This window comes from Rhipicephalus sanguineus, chromosome 4 (genome assembly GCF_013339695.2).
Source record: "Rhipicephalus sanguineus isolate Rsan-2018 chromosome 4, BIME_Rsan_1.4, whole genome shotgun sequence".
In the NCBI taxonomy this organism is placed as follows: domain Eukaryota; kingdom Metazoa; phylum Arthropoda; class Arachnida; order Ixodida; family Ixodidae; genus Rhipicephalus; species Rhipicephalus sanguineus.
In genome coordinates, this window is record NC_051179.1 from 26,567,864 (window position 1) to 26,594,263 (window position 26,400).

Consider the following 26,400-nt stretch of genomic DNA (forward strand, 5'->3'; position numbering starts at 1 on the left):
GGAAAGCTTCGAGGTGAGTGCGCGTGTTTGGACTTCGCGGAGTTCGCTCATCGACGACACCACAGCCTGTCTCGGACGACAAATAGAACGGACGACTCTTTCGAGTCCTTATACAGTAGACGTCAGCGGCATGTGACGGCCTCACACGCCGGTTAAGAGACGTAATTGGCGGTACCTTACATGTGTTCCCGCGCCTTGCTTCACGCATTCATCTATATACTTGGTGACAACCTAAAACTTAAGTGCGGGCTCCATCCACAAAACTGCAGTGCATCTGCACCCTTCGTTTCCGGGAGAGAGCCGTGCCAGCTGGAGTCCATTCGAAGCTTTTAAAGGGATATTGAGGAGACAGAGAGAGAGAAAAAAAATACCCGACTTATTTCGCACTAGTAAATTACGGTAGCAGTCAAAGGAGAAAAAAAAGCAAGTAAAATGGAAATAGAAAGAGAAAAAGAGTGAGCACTGCATGCATGCACAGCAGGTCTACGGTCACCGCATTAGTGGTGAAGTGCTTACTTATATGAGCGTCCGCCTCCAACGCGGGAGGCGCTGGGTTCGATTCCCGGAGCCTCCGGGTAACCACTACTTTTTCTGATGGGGAAAGTGGTACCCCTAACACTTGGCGCTCGGTGTTGTGGGTACTCGCATCTCGAGAAGGTGACCTCTCCTTTCCGCTCTCTTCTTTCACTCCCCTTTCTCCTCGCTCCGAGGACACTGAGCCGTGCTTGCGTGTTGGTTGCAGAAATAAACGCTTTCTCTCTGTAAACTACTTCCTTTTGAGTCAATAAAGCTTACGCATCCAATGATCCTATCCTCAAACCTCTACTACTATTGATCTGCAAACGGTCGCTACGACTGCCGTAAGGCACGGACAGCTTTCCGTGTCATGGACGGGTCAATTAAGGATCCGAGAATAAACAGACACAATAATAATAATAATTGTTGGGTTTGTAAGCGCCAAAACGACGATTATGAAGGACGCCGTAGTGGAGGACTCTCCGGAAAATTTCGACCACCTGGGGTTCTTTAACGTGCACATAAATCTAGGTTCACGGGCCTGTGAATGACTTCCTTTTTAGACAATAAAGTTTATCCATCCATCTATCTTATCCTCAACCCACGAAATTTCCGGAGCCCTCCACTACGGCGTCTCTCATAATCATATCGTGGTTTTGGGACGTTAAACCCCAGATATTATTATCCTCAACCCACTATAGCTACTAGGCCTACAATCGGTCGTTACGATGCAGTAGGACACTGACAGCTTTCTGCGTCGTCGACGGATCAATTAAGGGTCCGAGAATACACAGGCACGCAAGCACGCAGGAAGGCAAGCGCTCAAGCAGATAGGCGCACACAAATACACCGGGCACACGAACGTGCTTTACGGATGCGCGCATAAACACACATGCGCGCAAGCACAAGCGAAAATAAACTTGAATTATGCGCGGGACGCGCAAATTTGATTTTGTTCCGTCGGACACCCGGAAATGCTCGTTCTGTTTTCTCTTATGACTTTGAAGCGTTGCCGGAAAGACCGCAGCAGCTGTCGCTGACATCGTTGCCATGGAAGCGCCGCTTTTTTTTAATATTTTCTTTCTTTCTCACTTTTTCTTTCAGTCGGCGACTGCTCGCTCGTTAAATTTTCGCGCAGATTAGTGACGCCAGAAGTGCCGGGAACGGGCTTTCTGGGAACGTCAGTGAATTTCAGCGGGAATCAAGTACCAATCTCAAACAGTGGGCCTCAATACGAATTAAAAGCAAGATTGCGTAACACGCGCTGCGATGAAGGCAAGTCGTTCGGAATGTCAAAACATGGCGTCCGATCTCTACGTTATATTCCATATCAAGATTATATCCTGCGACAAGAAGCGCGCCTGCGCCGCTTCACTTCGTAATCTGATAACGTGCGCGAAAAGGTCGAAGGGCGTCCCGGATACGGGCGAAAAGCGAACGCATAGAAACGCACTCATCGACGAGTTGTTTGATATTAGATTCTCGACGCAGAAAGACATCGGTGACAGTCAGATATTGAATCAGTCAGGAACTCGAATGCACTTCTTTGTGAATGTATGAGGCACCATAACGTGCTTAACTTCTCTCTCCCTCTCTCTCTGTGTGCGTGTAGGCGGAACAAGAGAGGCGTAGACGTTTGTGCATGAGCTTCAGCGCATGTATTTACATAGTTGAGAAATCCGTTTTGTGCACGCTTTCCTATGGGAAAGACGAGTAAGGTAGTTCCATTGTATTGTTAGCGTTGTCGCTGCTTCTTTTCGGCGTGACGTTCGGCGCATGCGCTTAACGATTAGCCTGCGCTTAGATTAATATTCAACGCAAGTAGTGTTAAATATTACGATGAATTAGGTCTCGCCAGTTGTGGCGTCGACCTAATGTGAGATTGCTGTGTGCTCTATCTTGCTCGCTCGCTCGCTCGCTCGCTCATTCATTCATTCATTCATTCATTCATTCATTCATTCATTCATTCATTCATTCATTCATTCATTCAAAGAAAGTATCGCGATTCTCTGATTGGTTTAACTTTTAAACAATAATAATGTATTGCTCGATCAATAAATGCATTAGCCACCTTTCCACTTTCCGTATAAGCCGAACGGCCGTCATTTCTGAAAAGTATATATATATATATATATATATATATATATATATATATATATATATATATATATATATATATATATATATATATATATATATATATATATATATATCATCCTGTGTGTGTGTGTGTGTGTGTGTGTGTTGCGCGAGATAGTGATGGAGGAGGACGCAGCTTTCGGCAATCATCGTTTTTACGACACAGGCGTCCTTTTTGTAGCACGAGCTGTGCATATATATAAGAGAAGACGCCATGGGCGCTTTATGGGCCCCGCGAATACGGAACCGCTCTTAAGTGCATGGGGACGATGGCAGGATACGAGAACGCGATTTGCAATCTTTGCTGCTGCTTCGATCCCTGCCGTGAGACGCCGCATGGCTCTGGAACGTCCTGTGTACGTGTACCTGTTTTATATCATATTGTCGATCATAGAGTTCTCTGCTACAAAACTTACTAGAGAGTACTCTGGCACCGTTATCGGTGAGCTACACACCCACGGCAGCCGCATTAGGAAGTGGTTCGAAACTCGCAGGGTCCTTATTGCATATGCGTAAGACGACTCGAAGGCAAAAACCATCTTTTTTCTTCTCAGTCCCTTCCCGCCACCCTCCGAAAGCTTTCTGCACCTCACTTGCTTTTGCACTGCCTCCGTGATAGGCCCACCTTTTACCTAGCGATGGTGTCGTGTGATGACGCCATCACGTGACGTCACGTTATGTGACGTCATAGTGGCGTCGTGTGGTGACGTCATCACGTGATGATGGTTTTTTGCATCACTCGTGTTGACGCCTACGGTCAATTCTCGTGTTCGATGAGGCGTTTAAGGCTTTCGCCTTAAAAACATGTTGGTTTAAAAAGGCAGTAAGGCTCCTGGCTATTCTTAATGTTAGGTATGCATAGAAGAAAGGACCCAGGTGGCCAAATTAGCTCATAATCTCTGATTATGGGTATTTAGTAACAAGAAAGGGGTAACAATTATGACGCTCCCTGCCTTTCCTTCCTCCTCCTCCTCCTTCTCATTATCATCTTATAAATAAACGTGTAAAACTCAATGAATAAGTTCAGTAGTTCCAGAGTTAATTGCAGCAATTCTCGCATAGCATATAGAGAACTCTGCGGCGTCTACGTTCTCGCCGAAGCGTTCTCGCCGAAGGGGTGGAAATGAGCGCCTCGTTATTCAGCTCAGCAGCGGAAGGCTATCACAGAGATCCGCCCTTGGTCCTTGGAGCAGCGATACGGGGACGGGGGCAACAAGGTCGCGGGATATATCGTGCCGGATTATGCTACGAGCTGGGCTCGACAGGCCATGCATGCATACGCAGCTCTTAACGCCGAGGCAACAACGTAGAGTACAGGAACACACACAAAAAGAAGGGTGGGGGGGCGGATGCGGGAACCTTCGAGGATTAACCCTGGCCTCGCTTTTTTTTTTTTTCGCTACACACCGCGAGAAACTACGTCACGCGGAAGTGAGAATGAAGCAAGTAAGCCTATTGGTTCGGATGAGAGGACGTGTCGATAATTCTCGCGCGTGTAAGGGCCTCAGGGCGTCAAGATAAACAAACAAGATGTATACCGCTATACGCTGTTTGTCGGGCAAGCCGCTGCTTCAAGGCCTCCGTCGATTCAGAGAACGACTGTAGTTGCACTTGTTGCCCCCACTGAGTGAGAGCGCAAGGTCGTGGAGGAGGCGGAGGTAAGAAACGGTTAGAGGCGTACAATAACACACGGACTATATATATGCGTGACACGGACAGGAGAGAGCACGCCTTGTAAGTCAACAGGAGAGAAAGCAACCCGCCGCGGTGCTCGACTGCTGACCCGAAGGTCGCGGGATCGAATCCCGGCCGCGGCAAGGGCATTTTCGATGGAGGCGAAAATGCTTGAGGCCCGTGTAATTAGATTTAGGCGCACGTTAAGGAACCCCGGAGGGGTCGAAATTTCCGGAGCTCTCCACTACGGCGTCCCTCACAATCATATCGTGGTTTTAAGGACGTTAAACCCCGGAAATTATTATATTATTATTAGGACAGAAAGTTGGGTAGCGGTCAAGCACCACACTATCATTAAAAATGGCTGGCTCTCCCGTAATGTAGAGTAGGAGTAAGCATGAAATGTCCACCGGCAAGGCAGATTGGTTGGATATTATACTAGCCACAATCTTGTGCATATTCGAAAGGGCACACCCCGCCAAATTACGCCACACTGCACTCTGCATTCGTCCATATGGACGCCATTGTTTGCTGTCACTGTGGGCTAAGAGCTGAACAACTTCGCCGGTCATCCACATTGACATAGTAGAATGGCTCCTCAATCTCTCTCTCTCTCTCTCCATATATATGTATAATAAGCATGTTTGTCATTGCATGAAGGAAGAATAATTGGTCATGAACTCGTTCACTTTGTTATGTACAACCTAATCGAACCAACAAGCAGTGAAGCCCATTAAAGTTTAGGAGCATTATTTGTAGCCTTCAACTGCAATGTGGTAATCATGGTATAAATGTGAAGAAATCAAAATGGATGAAAAGAAAACTTGCCATTGGTAGGAACCGAACCTACGAACTTCGGAAAGCGTGTCCGATGCTCTCTACCACTTGAGCTAAAGTGGCGGTCGTTCTCCGGTCCACTTTATAGGGTATTTCTCTGCATGTGGACCTTGGAGTCTGTGTGTGTGTGTGTGTGTGTGTGTGTGTGTGTGTGTGTGTGTGTGTGTGTGTGTGTGTGCGCGTGCGTGTGCGTGCGTGCGTGCGTGTGTGTGTGTGTGTGCGTGCGTGTGTGTGTGTGTGTGCGTGCGTGTGTGTGTGTGTGTGTTATTTTGGCCCTCTGACCATTTCCGGCCTTGTACCAACCATAGCGCGACAGCCGGAGCTCTACTATGAGTTGGTACTATGTTGAAGATCACGAATCTCCCGGAGACATGCGCTCCGATAACGAGTCTTTTTCTGCGCAACTTCCACAACATTGCACGGAACATATATAAAACTGGAACATCGCACGTCGCATATGGCCTCACGCGCGGACGATCAAAACAGCGTGATCTCCGAGGCGTCTTGATGTCTCGCGTTCCCTGACAGTCGGTCGCCGCGCGCTTCTCAAAATGTCAACGCCATCGGATCGGATCAGCATAGTCGCCGCTCCTTCCGCGAAAAGTTCGCGGAGCGAGTAGCTGCTTAAAATTCACCGCAGTTGACAGAAGCTCGGGAAGGAGGGGACAGGCCGCTGTGTGAAGGATATGTGCACGAGGAGGATGGATGCACGGAACGGATGCAACGAGCACCGAACATTCCGGGAACGAAGGAAACACAAAACTGTTCGCGGAACTCCCCGGCAGAACCTCCAAACAAAAAGCAGTCTTTCTTTATTTTCTTTTTGGGCACGCAACCACACGGAACCTCGACGCCCGAACCCTGCAACCGTGCGCGCGATCTTTACACGAATACACGTCCTGCTTTACGCTTGCCGTGCACTTAAGACCGCCAGAAAAAAAAAAAAAAAAACTTACTATTCGTCACCGTAGTTCGTTTACCGTTCGTCACTACTTTCATTTTTTTCCCCTTTTCGTTGAATTTTGTTTCGTGACTGTGCGCGTGTGGCGCCTCTTACGCTTCGTTTCCAACGATGTCACGTACTTGGATCGGAAGTCAGCCGAAGAGAGCCGAGTGACGTCATCACTTCCTGTCAAATGTCGGAAGTGTCACCGCGCATGATCCTGACGCGCGCCTCGTGCTTAACTGTATTTCCTTCGTTCCTTTTCCGTTCTTTTTCTTCTTGCTACCTTTCCCTTTCTCGGAGAACGCCTTCGTAGTTTAGTGCAACGGCGTGTATATATGCTTGGCGTGCGGTGTTGTTCCAGGCAAGGATTACTCGGCTCTCTTATATGCAGAGCTCTCTAGGGCCATGGCGGCGACGTTCACTGTATCTCTTCATAAACGTTGAAACGAGGACGGCGTGACGCACTTAAGAAAGAGTTGGTCGTCTGATGCAGCCCGAATTGGATTCAACGACACCGCAGGTCTGCGTCTTTCTTTCTTTCTTTCTTTCTTTCTTTCTTTCTTTCTTTCTTTCTTTTCTTTCTTTCTTTCTTTCTTTCTTTCTTTCTTTCTTTCTTTCTTTCTTTCTTTCTTCCTTTCTTTCTTTCTTTCTTTCTTTCTTTCTTTCTTTCTTTCTTTCTTTCTTTCTTTCTTTCTTTCTTTCTTTCTTTTGGCATTGGGCAATGCTCCCTCCTAGAACTGTTCCTCCATACCGGCAATTGGACCTTCATCCACGCGTTTAGCAGCGCAACATTTCAGTTGCTTTAATTTGTAGAACACCTACTTTAATATGTCACTTTAACACTTGCTTAATAGGTAGAATAAAAGGGCGTTGCCACTGGTATAACATCTCGAATCCTGTGGCAGAAAACAAGGCTACTGACGTAGGGCAAAAAGCTGCTGCAACGATGGTAGCTACTGTTCTTGGGTAAAATGTGGCGCTATTATTAGTAGCCTCGGACTCGAAGAACAGCCATGGACAGTCCAACGGGACCGCGACGCGGCAGAGAGACTTGGGTCTATATATCTGTTCCGACGTGAGAGCGGCCCGCTACGTGCTAGAGCGCGTTCCGAAGAACCTTAATATAGCTTTTTCCATCCACCCATTTGGGGCTCATTAACGTACACCTAAATCTAAGCACACGGGTGTTCTTTGCTTTCGCCCCCATCGAAATGCAACCGCCGCGATCGGAATCGAACCCGCGACTTTCGTTTCAGCAGCTGAGCACCGTAACCACACCACCACCGCGGCAAGCCAGGTTGCTTCAGCTATTGTCGGAACCTGCGCCTCGTGATGGAAATCCTGTCGGAATTCAGCTGCAACAGCTGCGCTGCTGGAACAAATAGACATACACCGTTGGCTGCTGCTATTATTGGAACCTTGTTGGAGAGAAGGATGCCGCTATTCGACATATGTTGTACTGAAGATTGTGTTGTTGAAGCGTGCTCGGAACTTGCCGAGGCCTGTCGTAAAGTACTTGATGTTGATGTTGTCAATTAAATTCCTACACTAAATCGCGCGCATTTTTTTTTTCTTTTTCAAGCAAAGCGTGCTGTGACTCGCAGATTTCGGTGGCGGCGTCGTACGCAAAAACGCCGGCGCCTGCGACCGTATATACACAAATGCGACCTTCGAAGATGCGCCTGCCGCATGCGTGCCGTTTTCCAATAATCGATGCTCTCTCGGTCGTGGGCTCGTCGGCGATCAACAGTTTCTGATATGGCGATCTGATCTTTGATGGAGCTGACTTGTCACTTCACGTTGCAACACTTCTTTGTTGCCTGGACATGAACGCATTCCTGTCATTGTTGCGCAAATGAAGTGTTGCGCTGCTAAACACGTGGATGAAGGTCCAATTCTTGGCACGGAGGAAGGAAACAGTCAGGAGGGAGCATCGAGCAATGCGATGGAAAGAAAGAAAGAAAGAAAGAAAGAAAAACAGCACGCCAGGCACTCAGATGCAAAGCTTCGCCTTCACCCGTTTTGCCGATAGGGCAAGGGATCCAGAATGTTGTTTAAATTTTTTCTGCACGCGCGTCTCTGTCACCTTTCACTTCTGCGCACGCACCTGTCTGGCGGGCGACTGACCGATCTATATTTAACGGGGCATATCAGAACACGGACGCGCGGCAGGTGTTTCACGACGTTTAATTGTACACGCGGCAGCGCTCGTGCGGAGTCCTTCGTCCCCGAGGCAAAAAAAAAGAAAAAAAAATCACCGCCCACGCATTCCATACAGCTGGTTTGCATATAATCTCGCGTAAATTTTATATCATCTCGCATAGATCACCAACACAATGTCGACATTCCACCTTGAATATCCTCCTCTCTCTTTCGCTCATTTGCGCCACGTAGTATTTCTCTCCACTCCCTTTTTTTTTTTTTTTGAGCAGCATCAATTATCCATCTTCATTTATACATCGAATTTCGCATTGTAGTTGATAATTAGGATATCATATATTCTGCTTTTCCTTTTGTGCCGCTGGTATTTGTGTAGCTATACTTGTAATCTATTCGGGATTTATCTATGAATTATTCTGATTTACTTTAACTTTCCGTTATTACTGTAATTTCTTGTGACCTGTTCCTGGTTTATTCGCGATTTTGTGTATTTTTTACCGCTCCCTGGTGCAATGTCATTGGGCCTGAGGGTATTCTAAGTAAATGAATAAATTAGCGCCAGTTGTATGAAGTCGCGCAAGGCTGGGTCACAGCAGAGCTGGTGAGCACCTATAGATGGTCCTGGCTTGGCTTGGCTTTTTACCCGTTCACCTCTTTCTTTCCCATCCCTTGCTATACTCATAGAGTTTCCTACAATACTAACTAGAGGGAACTCTGGCGCTAGTGTCTATGGGAGCTTCAACGTATGACGCTTCAGCCAGCATGGGAATGATGGGTAGTACACAAATTTGTCTAAACTTCGTTCTTTCGGCTCCGTTTGGCTCCGCGTCGGCTGCATCCGCTTTGTCACAAAACAAAGTTCAGCAAAAGTCAGCAGTTTTACTTCACCACTTTAACTTTTTTAGACTCACCAAATCAAACGTGGTCACGAAGTTCACAACGGTCTATTATTTTATCCAAAACGAACGCCAAAACACAGCAATAAACAAAGCCGCAAGTGCGTTTGAAGCCGCAAGCACGAAGACTAGGCAAATTTGTGTACTACCCATCATTCCCATGGTAGCTGAACGATCGCAGCGCCAGAGTCCCCTCTAGTTAATTTTAGGAAACTCTATGGCTATACTGGCTGTGCTTGCTCCCTTTTTGTGTCTCTCTCTATCTCTTTCTATCCCTGTCTATTTATTTCTCTGTTTCTCTTTCCTTCTCTCTCTCTTTACGAGTTCTCCCATCCTCCTTTCCCTGCTCCTCACACTCACTTCCCTTTCCCACTATACTATACTATACTATACTATACCATACCATACTATACTATACTATACTATACTATACTATACTATACTATACTATACTATACTATACTATACTATTCTATACTATACTATACTATACTATACTATACTATACTATACTATACTATACTATACTATACTATACAAGGCTATGCCATGCTCTGCTAGCGTGCCTGGGTAACCGATTGGTGAGGACGCTCGCCTTCGGATCGTGGGTACGCGGGTTCGAATCCCGCCTCGCCAAGAAACTTTTTTTTTCGCCAAGAATTTCTCTCTTTCTCGCTCTTTCTCTCATTCTGTATTTCTCCCTTTATTTCTCTCTCTCTCTCTCTGTATTTCCTCTCTCGCCCATCAGGATTATTGCATCCCGCGCCGGAAAAATCTGCGCACGTGGTTCGACAGTGGATCAGAAGAGGAAGAAGAGGACGAAGACAGCGCGTTCCTGTTCATCACGATAATTTTCTATCTACGACACACGGCAAACCTCAACCACAACAACCATGCTGTAATACTAAATGCCGTCGATTGTATAAATAACACTAATTTTAATAAGTAAACTTGGTGATGCTTTTATTCACATTGCAGATTGCACAGTGGATTAAAATGCTCTAAAGATCTGCAGTAGACGAGGAAGACGGAATGCGCGCACGCGGTGCACGAGAACCGAACGCGGCCGATTGAGAATTTTATTTGGCCTGTCCCCCAGCGTGGGTGTGTGCCACGGTTCCAAGGTTCTGCTCTGCTCAGTCCAGCTGGCTGTTTAATCCGGGCTCTCGCCTCTGTTCCAACCAAAGCCGTCTCCTGGGGACCGCTTACCGGCGAGCGGCAACGCTGAGGAGCACAGCGAGGTCTTCGGGATCGAGGGCCGACGTGAGATCGAGACCCGGAGCGACGACACCATGGCGAAGAAACAGGCGGTGGCCAACCACGGTCCGCCAAAGGCCGGGCGAGTGAAGTGTCAGGCCGCTGCTGACGACAATGCCGCTGGCCCTTCCAACGAGGCTCCGGCTGCCAAGCGGCCACGCGGTCGACCGCCGAAGGGCGTGTCGGTGGACCGGCTAGCGCCGATGCCCATCGCTATCTCGGTGGCTCGAAAGTTGCGGAAGGCAGCGGATGCAACGCAACCCGCAAGCCCTTCCAGCAGCAGGGCAGTCGCAACTAAAGCCCCGAGAAGCTCCTCCCCAAGCATCACCAACGACACGGCTAGCGAGGCTCCAAAGCGTCGCAGTGCCAGGAGGAGGGTGAGCCGCGGCCGATCAAGGCACTCGTCCCGCAGTCGTCATAGCGGACGCGCGCGCAAAGCCCCAAGCCGCGAAAGCTCGCCCACACGGTCGGAAAGAAGCCGCACGAAGAACGAAGAGGAACAGCAAGAGCCGCCTCCACGCCCGGTCCAGAAGCTCTTCCTCGGCCACCTGCGTGCTCTCGAAGCGCGGCAAGAAGCGTCGCCATGCCCATAGTCACGCGTCCTCGAGCCACGGAGGAAGGCGCGTGAAGGCGAGGAAGACTCCGAGCAGCGCGTTGTCAACTAGACCTGGGAGCCCCACGAGGGTCGGCAAGACCTCCAAGAGCTCGGAAGAGAAAGTAGAAGACGCGTGAAGCCATGATTAGAGCTAAAGTTTCGGTTAGGACTGACCAAGCTACTCCTGGGGCAGAGCAGGGCGAAATGAACAATTTGTATTTATTTGCCTCTTACTTTTTCCGATAAAATGGCCCCTGTATGGCCCAATTATTGTCTGAATTGTGCTGTAATGTACTTCATTTGCTGGTGAAATCGCGGGTAAGACGCGACAACGGTTATCTTAGTGCACCAATGTTGGTTCATTTGTATCATCAATATCCATGTGGGCGAGATTGTCCAAATAATATACAGTACATCGCTCAGGCTGTGTAAGGGGTTGTATGCTGCAGTACGTAAAGGAGTCTTCAGAATCGTGCCGAGATCGCAGTACAACAGCTCGCCTACTCAAATAGGTAGTAAAAAAAATAAGTCAGCAAGCCCTGAAGCAAGTGCGGAGCTGGACAGCCTTCTTTGTTTCTCTTCGGTTTTCTCTTTCTTTTCTCCTCTCTTTCTTTTTCTTTTTTTCCAGACTTTTTCCGTCTTTTTTTCTCTCTTTATTTCTATTTATTTCTATTTCTCTTCCTATTTTTTTTCTCTTTCTTTCTCTCTCTTTCTATTTCTCGCTTGCTTCCTTTTTTTCTACTTTTATACGTGGTTTTGCCCAACGTTACTAGACTAGGTTGGTTGGTTGGCTTGACTTAACGTTGGTTTTGCCTGCGTTACGTCAAGCGACGACAGCATACGACAGCATACGACAGCCCGGGGCCCTAAAGTGCTCCGTACTTGATATCATCGTCAAGACACGAGGAACAAGAGGAAGAAGACTTCTCCTTGGCGCGAGCGTGCGCTCAGTATGCTACAGATGGCTATGCTATACGTGGTTTTGCCAGCGTTACGCCAAACTACATGAGTCGACGACAGCATACGACAGCCCGGACCCCTAAAGTGCTCAGCCCTTAAAGACGTCAATTGTTGGGAGGGGTCGAAAGAAACAAATTAGCGCAGCTTGCCCGAAGTCGCGCAAGGCTGGGTAACAGCAAAGCTAGTGGACACATAGCTGGTTCTGGCTTGGCTTGGCTTTTACCCTCTCATCTCTCTCTTTCCCACCCCTCCCTGTGTTACACTATACATGCCTGTGCTTGCTCTCTTTTTTTTATATCTTGTTTTGTCTTTATTTCTTTTCATGGCCTTTTCTCTCTGTTTATTCCTTGCCATCTCTTTCTTTCCTTTCTTTCTCCCTATTTTTCTCTTTCCCTTTCTTTGTATGTCTTTCCCTCTCTCTCTCTGTAGTCATTCACTCGCTTTCTATCTTTTTCTCTCTTTCTTCCCTTCTTTCCAACTGCTTTTCTCCTTCTCTTTCTTTCTATATTTTTATTTCTCTCTCCCTCTCTTTCTTTCTCTCTCTTTCTTTATCACTCTTTCTCTCTCTCTCTGTACTCGTTCTCTCGCCCACCAGAGTTGTTGCATCCCACGCCGGACAATTCGGCGCACGTGTCCTCGGAGCGAGACAGAAGGTGAAAAAGAGGACGAAGAGAGCGCGTGGTGATTCACGATCATAATTTTCTACCTACGACACACGGCAAACCTCAAGCATAACAGCTCTGCTGTAATAAATAAATAAATAAATAAACAAATAAATAAATAAATAAATAAATAAATAACCAGTGAATCTGAAACTTGCGGCGTCGGTGTTTACCACCGGGCACGGCCGGACTGGAAAAGCGCGCGAACGCTGGCGTGCCTTTCTAGTCCGGCCGTGCACCGGGTTAACACCGACCCTTCACTAACGTCTTTCCAAATTATTGGTTTGGTTGAGCCTGTCCAGAAATCTTAATTGGTGTTTGCCGCCCGCGTGTTCCCTTCTTCGTTCTCAGTGGATCAGTGGCGAGTAGATGGGGGAATGCTCAATTTCTGTTGCACACACGCGCTAGGAGTTTTCGCGCACGTAGGGCGGACGAATCTTGGTTTTACAACTACGCTGCACAAATACGTCCGCGATCTCCGCGCTGCTTATATACCAGTACATTATATCCACTCGTATAACAGCAACCTTGCGCTTATTCTTATGCAATCCAACGATGCTCTCGCATGCACATTGACAACCTGGTTCCGCCTGATTATAAAAGCTCACAGGGTCCCTTATGCGTTCACGTAAGACGTTTCGAAGGCGATAGCCATCTTCTTCTTTCTTCTTCTCAACCCCCCCCCCCCCCCCCCCGAAAGCATTGTGCACCTAACGCGGTTTTGCACTACCTCCGGGATCGGAGGCACCTCGCCTGGTTTTGAACTGCCTCTGTGATCGGACCACATCTGACCAAGCTAACATGTCATGTGATAACATCATCAAATGATTTTTTGCATCACCCGTCCCCGACCCCGACGGTCAATTTTCGCGTTTGATGAAGGATCTAAGGCTTTCGCCTTGAAAAAAAAAAAAAAAAAAACATCTCTGTGATATCAAGTCTATAACTTGGAAGAGAACGCCTTCGTCATACTCTTCCGCCTCTTCTTAATAGCTACGCTCTCATTAATATCAATCTGTTTTTCTGCTCGCGCGAAGAACTTCACGTATGTGTTTAAATAACGTGGCATAGGTTTACTTACCTCTATACATACTGCTGTTTCGTGAGTTCTTTTGTGATTTATCGGTGTACTTATCTTTGTCTTAAAATTCTATACGTTTCAATACTGCTTCACTGCTTATAAATTGGTTTGTAGACTCGTCAAGATGTCCTGGGGCAGCTTTTTCCCAACAGCCCCTCACATCTGTGTTGTGAGATAAACACAGATATGAATTGCAAGATATGAAACTTGAATTTAAGTGAATAACGCGTGGTGCCTATGCGTCTCATCGCTGCATAGTTTTCGACCCACACCCCGTTGAGTCCGCTAAGTCGCGATTTATTTCTTCGGCTAGTGTCGTTTAGTGTTGACTAACCTTGGCTAAATGACTGTAACTGTTGTCTAATGCTAACTAAAATTTCAGCTATCCGCTGTTATAGATAGCAATGTTGTCTTAATTCCGTGCCAATCCGGTCAATGCTCTCGGATACACGTCGATAACATCCCGAGCTGATAGGGTGATATTCCGGACATTTTCGAATTCGGCCATGTTTTCAAAATCCGCCATAGGTCAACTCTCACTGGCCCAGAGGGCTGCTGCGACCTCTCCGACTGGCTTAAAATGCCGCCATTACGAAATTTGACAAGACGGCGGAATTTAAGTCTCTAAAATAATACCCCTGGTTCTAGCTGATTTTTGTTGCGTTTAAGTCTCTCTGATGCAACGATGATAAGGCGTGAGGCAACCCCGCGTCGCATCGCCCCATATATAGTGCCCCTTTACCCCCTCCCCCCCGGCCCCTGATGAGTCCTTTTAATCGCGAATTAATTAGAAGTCTCGTATAGACAGCGGCGTTCGCACGTGCGCGGTCTTTCTTTTAAAAGAACCTCGACGCGGTGCCTGAGGCGTTAATTGGCTGGCGGTCCCTGCTACGTGTTTAGTATGCACACCACTGTGCCCTCGGGTGCATGCCGGGTTATTACGGCGCACGCGGCGATTGTGGTGGCGAATGCCTCGCAAGCATATAAGCGTCGCAAATACCCGGAGGCGCGTTTATTAAGGCTCAAGGCATTAGAAGCGCGCGCCCTTTATTTCCTTGCGCTCTTTCTTTTTTTTCCTTTTACTGCGTACCTCTTCCTGCGGTCGTTAACCATTTACCTTTCCATGTTGCTTTCGGAAAACTCAGATGCCCCGCCTTTTTTTATTTTTTATTTTTTTTTACAAACATCCAGCTGTATTGGCCCCTGTTTTATTTGTTGATTGAGCCGAGAAACACGTCAGCGCAGTTTATCTCTTGTATACACATCCGAAACGGGGAAGGTGATTGCTCACTCCCAAAAGGAGGAGTTCAGGCGAGGCATATATATTCTCATCTTTTTCTCAGAAAAGGAATGCACGACAGGCAAACACAGACACGAAGGGCGTGAAGGGCAGGGAGAGTGCCTCGCCCAGTCCTTCATGTCCTTCATGTTCGTGTTTTCTTGTTGTGCCTTCCTTCTTTACCAACTATAGCCGAGGAGCGCGTTTTAGTCTCGTCTTTTTATACCTTTATCGGTACTGCCGGACCAACATTTTTGTCTTGGCAGGATGGGCAAATCAAAACATTAAACCAAACGACAACCTAAAGGAATAGACCATATGTTGCTATATACTAAATAAACAAGTGAAAATATTACTAAAGTATTATTGCAAACCCAAGAAAGCAAAACGACATATATAGTATATTATTAGATATTACCTTCAAAATACGATACTGTGCTGTATAATTCCTGTGTGCTGCACTAGGCAAATAAAGTAAGCGTGAATGTCTCGACTTAAAAGCTTATTTAGGTGGTATGTCGCACAGTGAAATCCTGAAAATCTGATAGAGAAAAATCAATATATCGCTATACACACAGAAGAACTTTTTCACGATGGCACCACGGTCACTTGAATCACTAAACATACACCGTAGAGCGTACGTAGATAACAGGAACACAAAAAAGAAAACACAATTGTATTTGATTGATAGTTGAAAGTATGATGTGTTAAGGGCTGACTAAATGTTTTCCTACAAACTACTTCAATTAGTGCATGAAGACAAAATTACACATTAATAGTAACATAGAAAGATCGTCATATCCCTTTAGGGAGCAAAAACGACACATGTCCAAAACACGGACTACTTACGGAAAGCAGTCGATGACATACGAAACAGCATCGATTACAAACGAAGTCGAAGCAGACTTGGACTTCGAGATCAGCAAAAACCTCGTTAAGAAACAACTAAAGATGGTATTGCTAAGTGGTGCATGTACATATACGATTTATCTAACTGAAATAACTTTTCTTTCCTTGTACTCTATTTAACTACACATTTATTTGTACAGAATGCTGTTACTTAGCGTTTATTTTCTAGTTCGTGTTCCGTTTTTTTTTCTGCTACAGTTATATTATCTTCTACTAAGTGTCTCTTCATGTGTATGTGTTGTATTCTACGTAGTATGGTTAAATTGATGTAACTCCTATTGTTAACTGATTTCTCTACTTAGTATAGGAAGCCCTTCTGCATTAAAATAATTGTTGAGTAGCCTTTAGATTTCTCAAAGTGACTTGTGAATGTATTGTTTCGTTTGTATTGCGATAGCAATTATATGGGCAGTGTCGGCTGGATTTTGCCGTCGCCGTCGCCGCCGTCATGCACCGTATATGTATAAGTATGTATATATATATATATATATATATATATATATATATATATATATATATATATATAAGCCCCATAGAAAAATAATTCAGAAAAAGTCTTCCGAGGTGCGGAATCGAACCAGGGACCTCTTCCTCCGCAGCGAGTGGCGCTAGCCACTACGCCACGAAACGCAGATCCTCCACGTGGCTAACGGCGAGCGTTATATACACACCCTTTACCGCTGGACGGACTCGGAGACGGCTGCGCTTATAAGCGTTTCTTCATTACCAGCGAGATGGCGTTGTCGTCAGCGAGCTCACTCGCTTCTTATACTTGCGCAGGGAGAACCTTGCCGTTCCGCTGTCTGCTCGCGCGGTTTTCTTGTGCTGAGGGGAAGAGGGATGTTGCATGTTGCAAATCTATTGCATGTTTCACGCTTTCATCGTGATGTCCGCGCTCATGTTACGCAGCGTACGAAAGCCACTCGAGCTCAAGGGACGCCGCTAAACGAACAAACAGAAGATGAGCGCGAACTATCAAGTGTCACAGCTCGACACTTGAAGCACGCTAGTTTCCTTCGCTGCTTCGGCCGCCTTTGCAACAGGAGCGCTGTTCAAACTGAGAGTATCCATTGGCGAGCCTCACTTCATATAGCATTAGTTTCTTGCTATCGCATTCATTGCTTCGGCCTTGCGGCGAAACTGTGACTTTTTTTATTGTATACTTTACCTTTATGAAAACTTGCTGCATGCTGCGAACTTATTTGTATTTGAACTGTTGTATCTTTGTGAAACCAGCACAGAAGCCTCTGTCTGGTATTGTTATACCTAAGTTAGCTTCTGTACCTTTCTTGGTTTAATTGAAGAAGAGTAAAGCATCTGAATGTACATTTTAGGTGCATGTTAAACAGAGCTATACGCCCCAGTAATCAGAATAAATTCGTCTTTCCTTTTGCAGTTCAAGGTGAAAAGCACGAAAATCGCCAGAGACATATAAAGAATTTCACAGCGCGTGGGAGGATCGCGTTCTGTTCCGCACAACAATGTCAGCGCAGCTGACGACGCAATCGTTTCTTCGAAAACATTAAAAATGTCCGTGGAAACTACCCCTTTAAAGCACGCGGACGCCAGAACATAAACTGAACGGGGATTTCTCATGGGAGATCGAATTAAAAGACCGGAGAAACGTATACAATGTGCGCGTCATCAGAGGCAGTCGTCGCTTCACGGCGGTCGAATGAACCGAGAAATTGAATCATCCCGCATTTCGAACGGTCTATAGCTGCAGCCTGCCGTTTGTTTGGCGCAGATGAAGAAGCGGCGAAGGTAGCGCGAAAGAATAAAATGTTTACGACACGGCGTATAGGTTTACAAACTTTTGGGAGCTATTTGGTGCAGCTATGGTCCCGTCCTGTTTACTCGATGATGCCTGGAACTACAGACCGAATTTTACAGTGTAGTCAGACACAGACGATGCCATTAAGCCATCGAATGTCACGTCGTTCTTTTCTTCCTTCTTTCTTTCTTCCTTTCGTATTTGCCTCTTCGCGAAAGTATTTCTTTTTACTTGCAGTTTTGTTTGCTGCATTTAAGGGTGGCTCACGTATTTTTGTAGCTTAGAAGAGTTTTGTTGTTCTGGAAACTGAGAGTGGTGTCATTGTACTGGACACAGACGTAACCATGGTTTTCGGAACCACACGGCACAATTGCTCAATCTACACATTGGGAGAAGTTTCTTCTTGGAATCTGCGCATGTCATAATTCAGACCGAATCCGAAATATATCTGGCAAGGGGAAGTTTAACACGAGAGTTTATTACGAGTGCTTACGAAGGTTTATTAAAGTTTTCTATTTCATGCAGTGTTCGTGTCGTCTCCTTTCGCGTCGTCGCGCTAACTTCTTACCCTCAGGTGAAGTCGCCAGGTTCGATAACTTCTTTTGTTCTAATCTCTTCCCCGCAGCACCTAACCAACACCTTCACACCTAACAGCGTCCATGTGTGCCCTTATGTACCACCTGCCATGTGGTTGAATAAACTAAACTAAAACTCAACAACGATTAGTCAAAGATACTTCTGGTACAAAGCAGCATCCGCGATATGCAGAAATCTTTACTGTGCGGGCCGCCTCTGCGGCATCAACAGCCAACCCTTGCGCAACTTAGTGAAGTTCATCTGTGTGTTGCGGTAACGCGTATCGCGCAATTAAATCAAAGTGGTTTACACCATTTTGAACCATTCGCGTTGGCGCTAACTACGCCGGATTTTTCGGCTCATGAGACATATATGGCTCATGAGACGTATATGGCAAGATACATATAAGGTATGAGGCATATAAGGCACTTCTAGCTCTCGTATAATTCGGAAGCGCCATGAGCGTCTCTGGAACCGCGCTACCGAATTGAGCGATGTGCATGCTGCCGGCGTGAAGTGTTGCACGTGTATATATACTTTGACAGCTTTTGAAAGGAAAAGTATATAATTGCTGTCACGAATAATCAGTGTTAAGTGTAGCCTACACAACAGACGGCGATGTCTTTAGCACTCTTCGAGTGTTTGAATGGAGAGAGGAATTCGCACAGGCGCGTGGTTTGTGTTGATGCTTGACGTCACTTCTTGTGACGAACCATCTTGACGGAAATGGCGGTGTATACGTTTTCGCAGGTCACCGAGAAAAGCCGAGAAGAGGCAGCGATGAGCGAGTTCGCCGAAAAGGACAAGTGGGTCTGTCCCAACGACCGGGAGCTGGCGTTGCGGGCAAAGTGAGTATATCGATCTATCGCCCTTACTTCAAGAGATGCACGCTGTCCTAGCAAATGAATTAGAACGTAAGAGAATAGCGGAAGCTGCGTCGTTTCAGTCTGTGCTACGGCGAGTAACATATATAAAAACAAATCATTTTAATGCTTCTCCACGAAATTATATATGTACACAAATCACTCCGCCGCCTGTCGAAAGGCGACCGGTTGTACAAGAATTCACGCTTGTCTTACTTCACTCTTTTTTTTTTTACAGTGGCTCAGCTGTTATGCTTATCGTTATTCCGTTGCTCGTTTGCAAAAACTATCATCACCATGAATGGTCTCGCTCTTTCTGGCGCGTGCAACTCAATAACTCGGCCGGCGCGCGCTCTCTTCTTCATCTTCTGCTTTGCTCCCCGAACATGTGCGCCCGGCGCGTGCTCTCCCGCTGCGCCGATTTGTGCGGCGTGTGATGCAATATTTCGGATGGAGGAGAGAACGAGTACAGGGAGAGAGAGAGAGAGAAAGAGAACGAAATAGGTAGATAGATAGATAGATAGATAGATAGATAGATAGATAGATAGATAGATAGATAGATAGATAGATAGATAGATAGATAGATAGATAGATAGATAGATAGATAGATAGAAAAAGAGACAGATACAAAGAAAAGGAAGAAAGAGAAAAAAATAGAAAGACAAAAAATACACGGAGAGAGAATGAGATAGAAAGGATGAGGAAGCGATAAATAGTGAGAGAGAGAGAGAAAGAAAGGAAAGAAAGTGAAAAAGATAGATAGAGCGATAAAGAGATAGAAAGAAATAGACACAGAGAGAAAGAAATAAATAAAAAAAGCAGAGACAATAAAGAGGTAGAAAGAAAGAAAGAAAGAGAGAAAGAAAGAAAAACAAGGACGGCCGTCCAGCTCCGCTCTTCCTTCAAGCTTGGCACCACAGTGTGAATCTGCCTTAATTTCTTTTTTTTTTTTTCATAGATGGCACCAGTCGCGAAAAAAATAAGAATGCAAACACAATTTGGATAGACAACTCAATCGTATGTTTGGTGTTTAATTAATACAATGTTGCTACTACAATAACGGATATAGCCAACGTTAGCCGGCTCTAGCCAGCGTTAGTAAGGGCTGGTAACACACGAGTAAATACGAGGGCTAGTTAACAGAGGCCTCTACTAGACACAAGTTGAATTCGGCGAGAAATTATCGTCATTGCCCACCGTTACAGAAAACACTAGGAATACATTCCTTTCAACATATGTTCGCCGAGCTCTTCATTTTTGAAATCGAGCGTTCACTACGACGCGGACTCCCTTTACAGTTTTCTCGAATTAAGTTAAAATAGAAGCAGAAAAGAGAACTGGAGGACACGGTCGAAAGACGCAGCATCGGCTTCGGCATTAATGACGCGGTTCGTTAATTAAAATTTATGAAGGGGACGCTGAAGACGTGCTTATACGACGTCTCGTCCGGCTTCTTAATATTTCTTTTTTTTTTTCTTTCGCCCGCCTCTTCGAATTTGGACGCATCGGGTTACTCTCGTTATATCTGCCGTCAACGAATGGGAACAAGGCTAACGTCAATGTAAACACCGCGCAATGGCGGAGGTGAGGAGGGGGAGGGGGGGGGGGAGGGGGAGTTATACATTATCGGGACAGGTGGCCATTAAAGGAGTTCCATTTAACTTCCTCCCGTCTGGCACTGTTTATATTCATTAGCGACGCCATTATCGTGATGCCAGTCGACGACGACGACGACGAATCGCAGAGCTTTACGCGAAGCTGGAAACTCGGGTACTTTCGGAAGCCTCTGTCTCAATGCGACAGAACGCGGAGGAATCGTTTTACCCGCCATTAATTTTAGACAGTCGCAACTAGTGTTCTGTTTTCCCTTCAAATGACACGTAGACACGTGCCAACATATACCGGCTGTCTGGAAACACATAATAGAATTTATAACTTATAACTTATTAATAAGATATAATAGGGTTAATGAAGAATGCAAGAAAAGTGGCCCCTTTTAGGCCCGGTGTCCTAATATGTGACATCGGTTACTTAGGATCGCACAGAAGGCTCTCCTCACGATCTTCTATGCCATCTCGTTTACTGCAAGTAGGCGCCGCCATCAAATATATACTGCAGGTCCGTACTATACCTTCAAATTTCCTATGTTATCACACCAACTAATATCTTCTGCCGTTCTCTATGGGCATCCGTTCTGTCACTATATATATATATATATATATATATATATATATATATATATATATATATATATATATATATATATATATATATATATATATATATATATATTTGTGACGTAATATGGTGGCGTAATCATGTGATGATGATTTTCGCATCTCTCATGCTGACGTCGACGCCGAGGGACGCCAGCGCCCACGGTCATTTTCAGCGTTTCGTGAGGCATCTAAGGCTTTCGCCTTAATAACCAGAACAAGAATAGCGCTCACAGTTCACAAATGCAGAAGACAGAACTGATGCATTACCTCGATATCTTTTCTTCCTTTGTCTTTTTTTTTGCGCTTGAAATAGGTTACGAGACTGAACCGAAACATTTCGGTTATACAAGCTGTAAAAGGATTCGCCGCATTTTTAACCATTAGAGCTCTCTGCGTATACAGCACTATACAAGATGGCAACAACAGCTATTTTTATCGCGTACTAACGGACATACCCCCGAAGACACGGATAATTTAAGACTGAAATTTAAACCGGCAGAATAAATAAACTCCTCTAAATAATGACACAGGAAAAGAAGTACTCTAGAAGAGCCAGAGAGAAGGATGGTGAAAAAAAATCTCTGCTCATCCGAGCGGTTCGCTTAGTGGCTCCCGTGGGGTCCGTTATGCACTCTGCTTCGGAAGTCGGATCATTACTTTCCAAGATCCGCACGGTGTCTCTTTTTTCTTTTTTTTTTTTTGATGATCGTCCAGAAGCCTCGAAAATGAGCCTTTATGGCCGAAGTGCCTGTTCGTAAAAAATAAATAAATAGAAAATGCTTCGTTCTATAGCGCATGGCGTCACCTGCGCACCGCGCGTAAGATAGGAACAAAAAAACACAAACAGATTGACTGCATCTGACCTTTGTTTAACCTTGGACCGCGGTCTGTATACGTACTTGCTATAAGATGGTTTCATGGCTATAAACATGCACTTCAGTTTATACGAGTGGTCAGTTGAGGGCGATAAAATATAAGATGACCAGCACGACGGCTATTTGAGTTCGCGTACTACACTCTATGGAAAAAAAAAGAGCGTGGGTTACTTTTTCTCGGTGAGTCCAGCTTACTCGCCATCTATATGACTCTCTTTAAAGAGACACGTTAACTCTCTTTTCGGTCCCATGACTCTCGAAAGAGAGTATAATGATCTCCAAAGAGAATTCACGTGCTCTTTAAATGGAGTCATGTACATGACAAGTCAGGATGCGCGCGAAAGTGTCAACATATAGTTTTTTGTTTGTTTGTTGTAGAGTATACGCTGTGAAGCCACCCGCCGTGGTAGCTTAGAGTCTAAGGCATCGCGCTCCTAAGATCGAGGATGCAGGTTCGATTTCTGGCCACGGAGGCAGCGTTTCGTTGAGTGAAAAAGGCAATAAAACCCGCGCAATTAGATTTAGTAGCGCGTTATAAATAAGCGCACATGTCAGAATTAATTTGGAGTCCTCTACTATACGGCGGGCCACATAATAGTGTCGTGGTTTCGGCACGTAAAACTGAAGAACTTAATTTTAACGACTTTAAATAATGCGACACATCGCAATACATGCACTCTCTAGATCATTGAGGTAAAACCCTCAGTTCTTTTTCAACACCATGTAATATTTCCATTTTGACGAACTTTTAACTACACTCTCGCAAAGGCGCTGTCGATATTTGTGACGTCATTTCTATAGGGGACGTCGTGGTGTTGTCATATGAATGTTCTTTCTTTCTTTCTTTCTTTCTTTCTTTCTTTCTTTCTTTCTTTCTTTCTTTCTTTCTTTCTTTCTTTCTTTCTTTCTTTCTTTCTTTCTTTCTTTCTTTCTTTCTTTCTTTCTTTCTTTCTTTCTTTCTTTCTTTCTTTCTTTCTTTCTTTTCTTTAGCACATGACTGCCTTCGTGTGCGATCGGCAGACAGTAGATTCTAACAACCAACACGGTCGTGCGGTATGTATTTTGTGAAACTGAGGGCCAGGTAGTTAATGAGGTGCCCAATTTCGAAAGAAGCAGGTTTTTTGCGACAGAAATTGCGTGTACCAGCCTAACAGCAAGATACGGTGAAATCTGTTAGTCTAATTCCAAATCGGACGCTGATTAAACAACCCCCCCCCCCCCCAAAAAAAAAAAAAAGTAGAGCCCCATTGATGGGATGGTCGTCCTCTGTTTGTATAAGCACGCGAGCAAATACTTGCGTGGGTTCCGAGTGCTGTGTCATGGCTGACTATCCCATTATATTCTGGCGTGCACGTTCGGTGCAAGTGACGTAGACATTTTATGCGCGTTTGAGTTCGTGTGTTTGTGAAGTAAATGTAGATGTAGATCTTAAACTTCCTGGCTCACATCCAATCGGGTGATGAAGATAAAATACTTGAAATGTAGAAAAGAAGTGCTTCTGAATATTTTCTTCTTCTTTTCCCCGTATTGGTTTCTTTGTTGGATCAGTAAATTATTCGTGATTTCTGAAGAGTCGGCTTTGACGTTGCCTACGTTTCCATGTTTTCATATCTAAATATATAAACTTAAAGAGAAACGAGCACGACGGGGTGCCCTTTGTCCTGACACTGCCAGGGGATGTTTGTTCAGCCTTGGAAGTATGTTTAATTGTTTCAGTGCAATTTTCGCGGGAAGTTTATCGTCAGTTGTTTTTCATTCATTATTTCCTGGTGTACGTACATATTTTTGTTGACTTCAGTGGTAAGTTACCTTCCTTTACACCAGCCCAATTTCGCCCAATCCTCCGCAGTGGGCAAGCGCCATCAGAAGAGAAAAAAGAAAATATTACGTCGTTTTAGTGTTAACGAGCGCACGATAGAACTTTAACTTTTTTAAATTTATATATGGAAAAAAAATTTGGGAAAGTACAGGCTACGTCAGAGCCGGCTATCCCATCATTACGATAGTAGTATTGAAGAAATACACAAAGACAAGAAAATTAGGAAGAACAAAAGAATAAGAAAATAAAAATAATCAGGAGCACTATGTAGTACATATACAATATTTGGCGTATAAAGCATGAGCCGGTTCTAAGGGCAAATAAGCAGAAGTTCTTTATTAACTACAGCGTGACCAATACCACTCGTGGGTATGAGTTACTTATTGAGGCGGTGGCGGTAACAACAACAACAACAACAACAACAACAACAACAACAACAACAACAACAACAACCTTTCTTCCTTGTTGTTTTCTTGTTTGTGTGTGTTTCTTCAGTATCAATATCATAATGATAGGATAACCGGCTCTAACGTTCCCACGTTCTCGCATCTGGATTACAAGAGAAGACCAGTCATTGAAACAACAACAGTAACAACAACCAACGTGCCCCTGGCAGATCCACGCGCGGAATTCTGTACGGATACTTCTTCGGGAACAAATAAAGACACGAGAAACTTTTCCAATCTAGTCCAGCATATATTATGCATTCGCAGTGTGTGCCAACACAGCGGCGTTCGAAACGCTGATGGAGAAGCGGCGAGTCGATGAATGGGCCTCGTATAACCGCGGTGTGTATCGCTGAAGACGTATAGCTTCGGCAGTTCTTTTCTTCTATTGCAATACGTTTTGATTCCCATCGCACTAGCGCGCGACTCTTGACCACGAGAGCCGTGAATTTGAACAAAGGACAATGAGTTCAGGTGATGTTCAAATAAGAACAGCTAACAAGCGAAAACAATACGCGAATATGCCAGACTGAACAAAGGGATAGTCAGGGAGCCGAACTGTTCTTTATTTTTTCTCTCTCGAATTCCAACCGAAGACCTTTTGTCGCTGAGGCTCTTCTTGCAGTATCGGGTCACAATTCACCGCACTTTATGCTCATCAACGCCGCTGCCCAGTCGGGAACAATCGGCCCTTCGGATTCTTATAACAATCGTCTCTAATTTGCATTCTTTATCAGCGAGTGAGATAAAGACAATGCGGATGAGAAGCTTTTTTCTTTTCTTTAAGCAATTCCTCGTTGGAGTCATCGCCTCCATGCAGTCAAGCTGGGTCGGCACTGCTGAAGCTTTAATGTATTATGCGGGGCCACGAACAATCAATTACCGCACTGTCTGGTCGCGAGCTGGATTGGTCTGTCATTAAAAAAACGAAAAAAAAAAACAAAGGAGCGCATAGATTTCTTGTAAATGGCTCTGCCAACTTTGAAACTTGTCCATCTAGCTATCGCAAACGTACACGGAGCATGCTGCCATGTTCACGGAGGCAACGAGAACATTAAGAAAGAACACCGAAGCACGATATTAATTACTACAAAAAGTAAATGAACGAAACAAAGGGAACGGATCAAGGGCTCGTTTCTTCGTTAGACTCAACGTAATGACACCAAGAGGCAATGAAGTCGATGAAGCTATGGGGGGCATTATCTGTATTGTTCAACTGTAGTGCACTAATTATGACGTAAATGGAAAATAATTAGAGTGAACGAGAATGCAAATTTGTCTCCGTTAGAGATCGAACCTACAACCTTCGGATAACGAGTCCGATACTTGCCTCTAACAAATAGTGAATGTCCTATAGGTAATGACCAGCTGTTAAGCGTGTGCGCCCCACATCCTTAACCTTACTTTTTGATTTGCAGTGCTGCGACTACGAAAACTCCGGAGAGCGAACACGTCGAATGTCGACAACGTCGTTTCGCTTAAGCTCTCTCTCCGTATATAGCATGGTGCGACCTTCACACTGCATACACCTCATCTGATTCTCGTTTTCAGGCTGCAAACGGGCTGGTCGGTGAAGACGGGTGCCCTGAGCAGCTTCACTCGCCACGAGCAGCTCAACGATAGCGAACAGGAGCTCATCGTGGGCGTCATCAAGAGGGCCGACATGCTCGAACAGCTCGAGCAGCGACGAGTGGGGTGAGAAAGAGTTCTCTTTCTTCCTTTCTTTCTTTCTTTCTTTCTTTCTTTCTTTCTTTCTTTCTTTCTTTCTTTCTTTCTTTCTTTCTTTCTTCTTTCTTCCTTTCTTCCTTTCTTCCTTTCTTTCTTTCTTTCTTTCTTTCTTTCTTTCTTTCTTTCTTCCTTTCTTTCTTTCTTTCTTTCTTTCAGTTGTCCGAGTACGTACCAACTCGCCCAAGTCAA

General features: G+C 45.3%; 2 protein-coding genes across 2 annotated transcripts in view; both read left to right on the top strand.

The window, feature by feature from the left end:
* LOC119389273 (rabphilin-3A) overlaps window positions 1-26,400 on the top strand; it is a 99,009-nt gene that overhangs the window by 17,335 nt on the left and 55,274 nt on the right. The window contains exons 2-3 of the mRNA XM_049415074.1: window positions 19,012-19,109; window positions 26,035-26,178. Of these exons, the coding sequence (XP_049271031.1) occupies window positions 19,042-19,109; window positions 26,035-26,178 (212 nt within the window). The 5' untranslated portion in view covers window positions 19,012-19,041. The remainder of the gene's footprint in view (window positions 1-19,011; window positions 19,110-26,034; window positions 26,179-26,400) is intronic.
* On the top strand, window positions 10,461-11,018 carry LOC119389272 (histone H1, gonadal-like). The gene has a single exon (XM_037656473.1). The coding sequence runs from the start codon at window positions 10,461-10,463 to the stop codon at window positions 11,016-11,018; it is 558 nt and encodes a 185-aa protein (XP_037512401.1).

What these genes read in the sequence shown, in the direction of transcription:
- LOC119389272 (XM_037656473.1), top strand. Translation starts at nt 10,461, where the DNA reads ATGGCGAAGAAACAGGCGGTGGCCAACCACGGTCCGCCAAAGGCCGGG.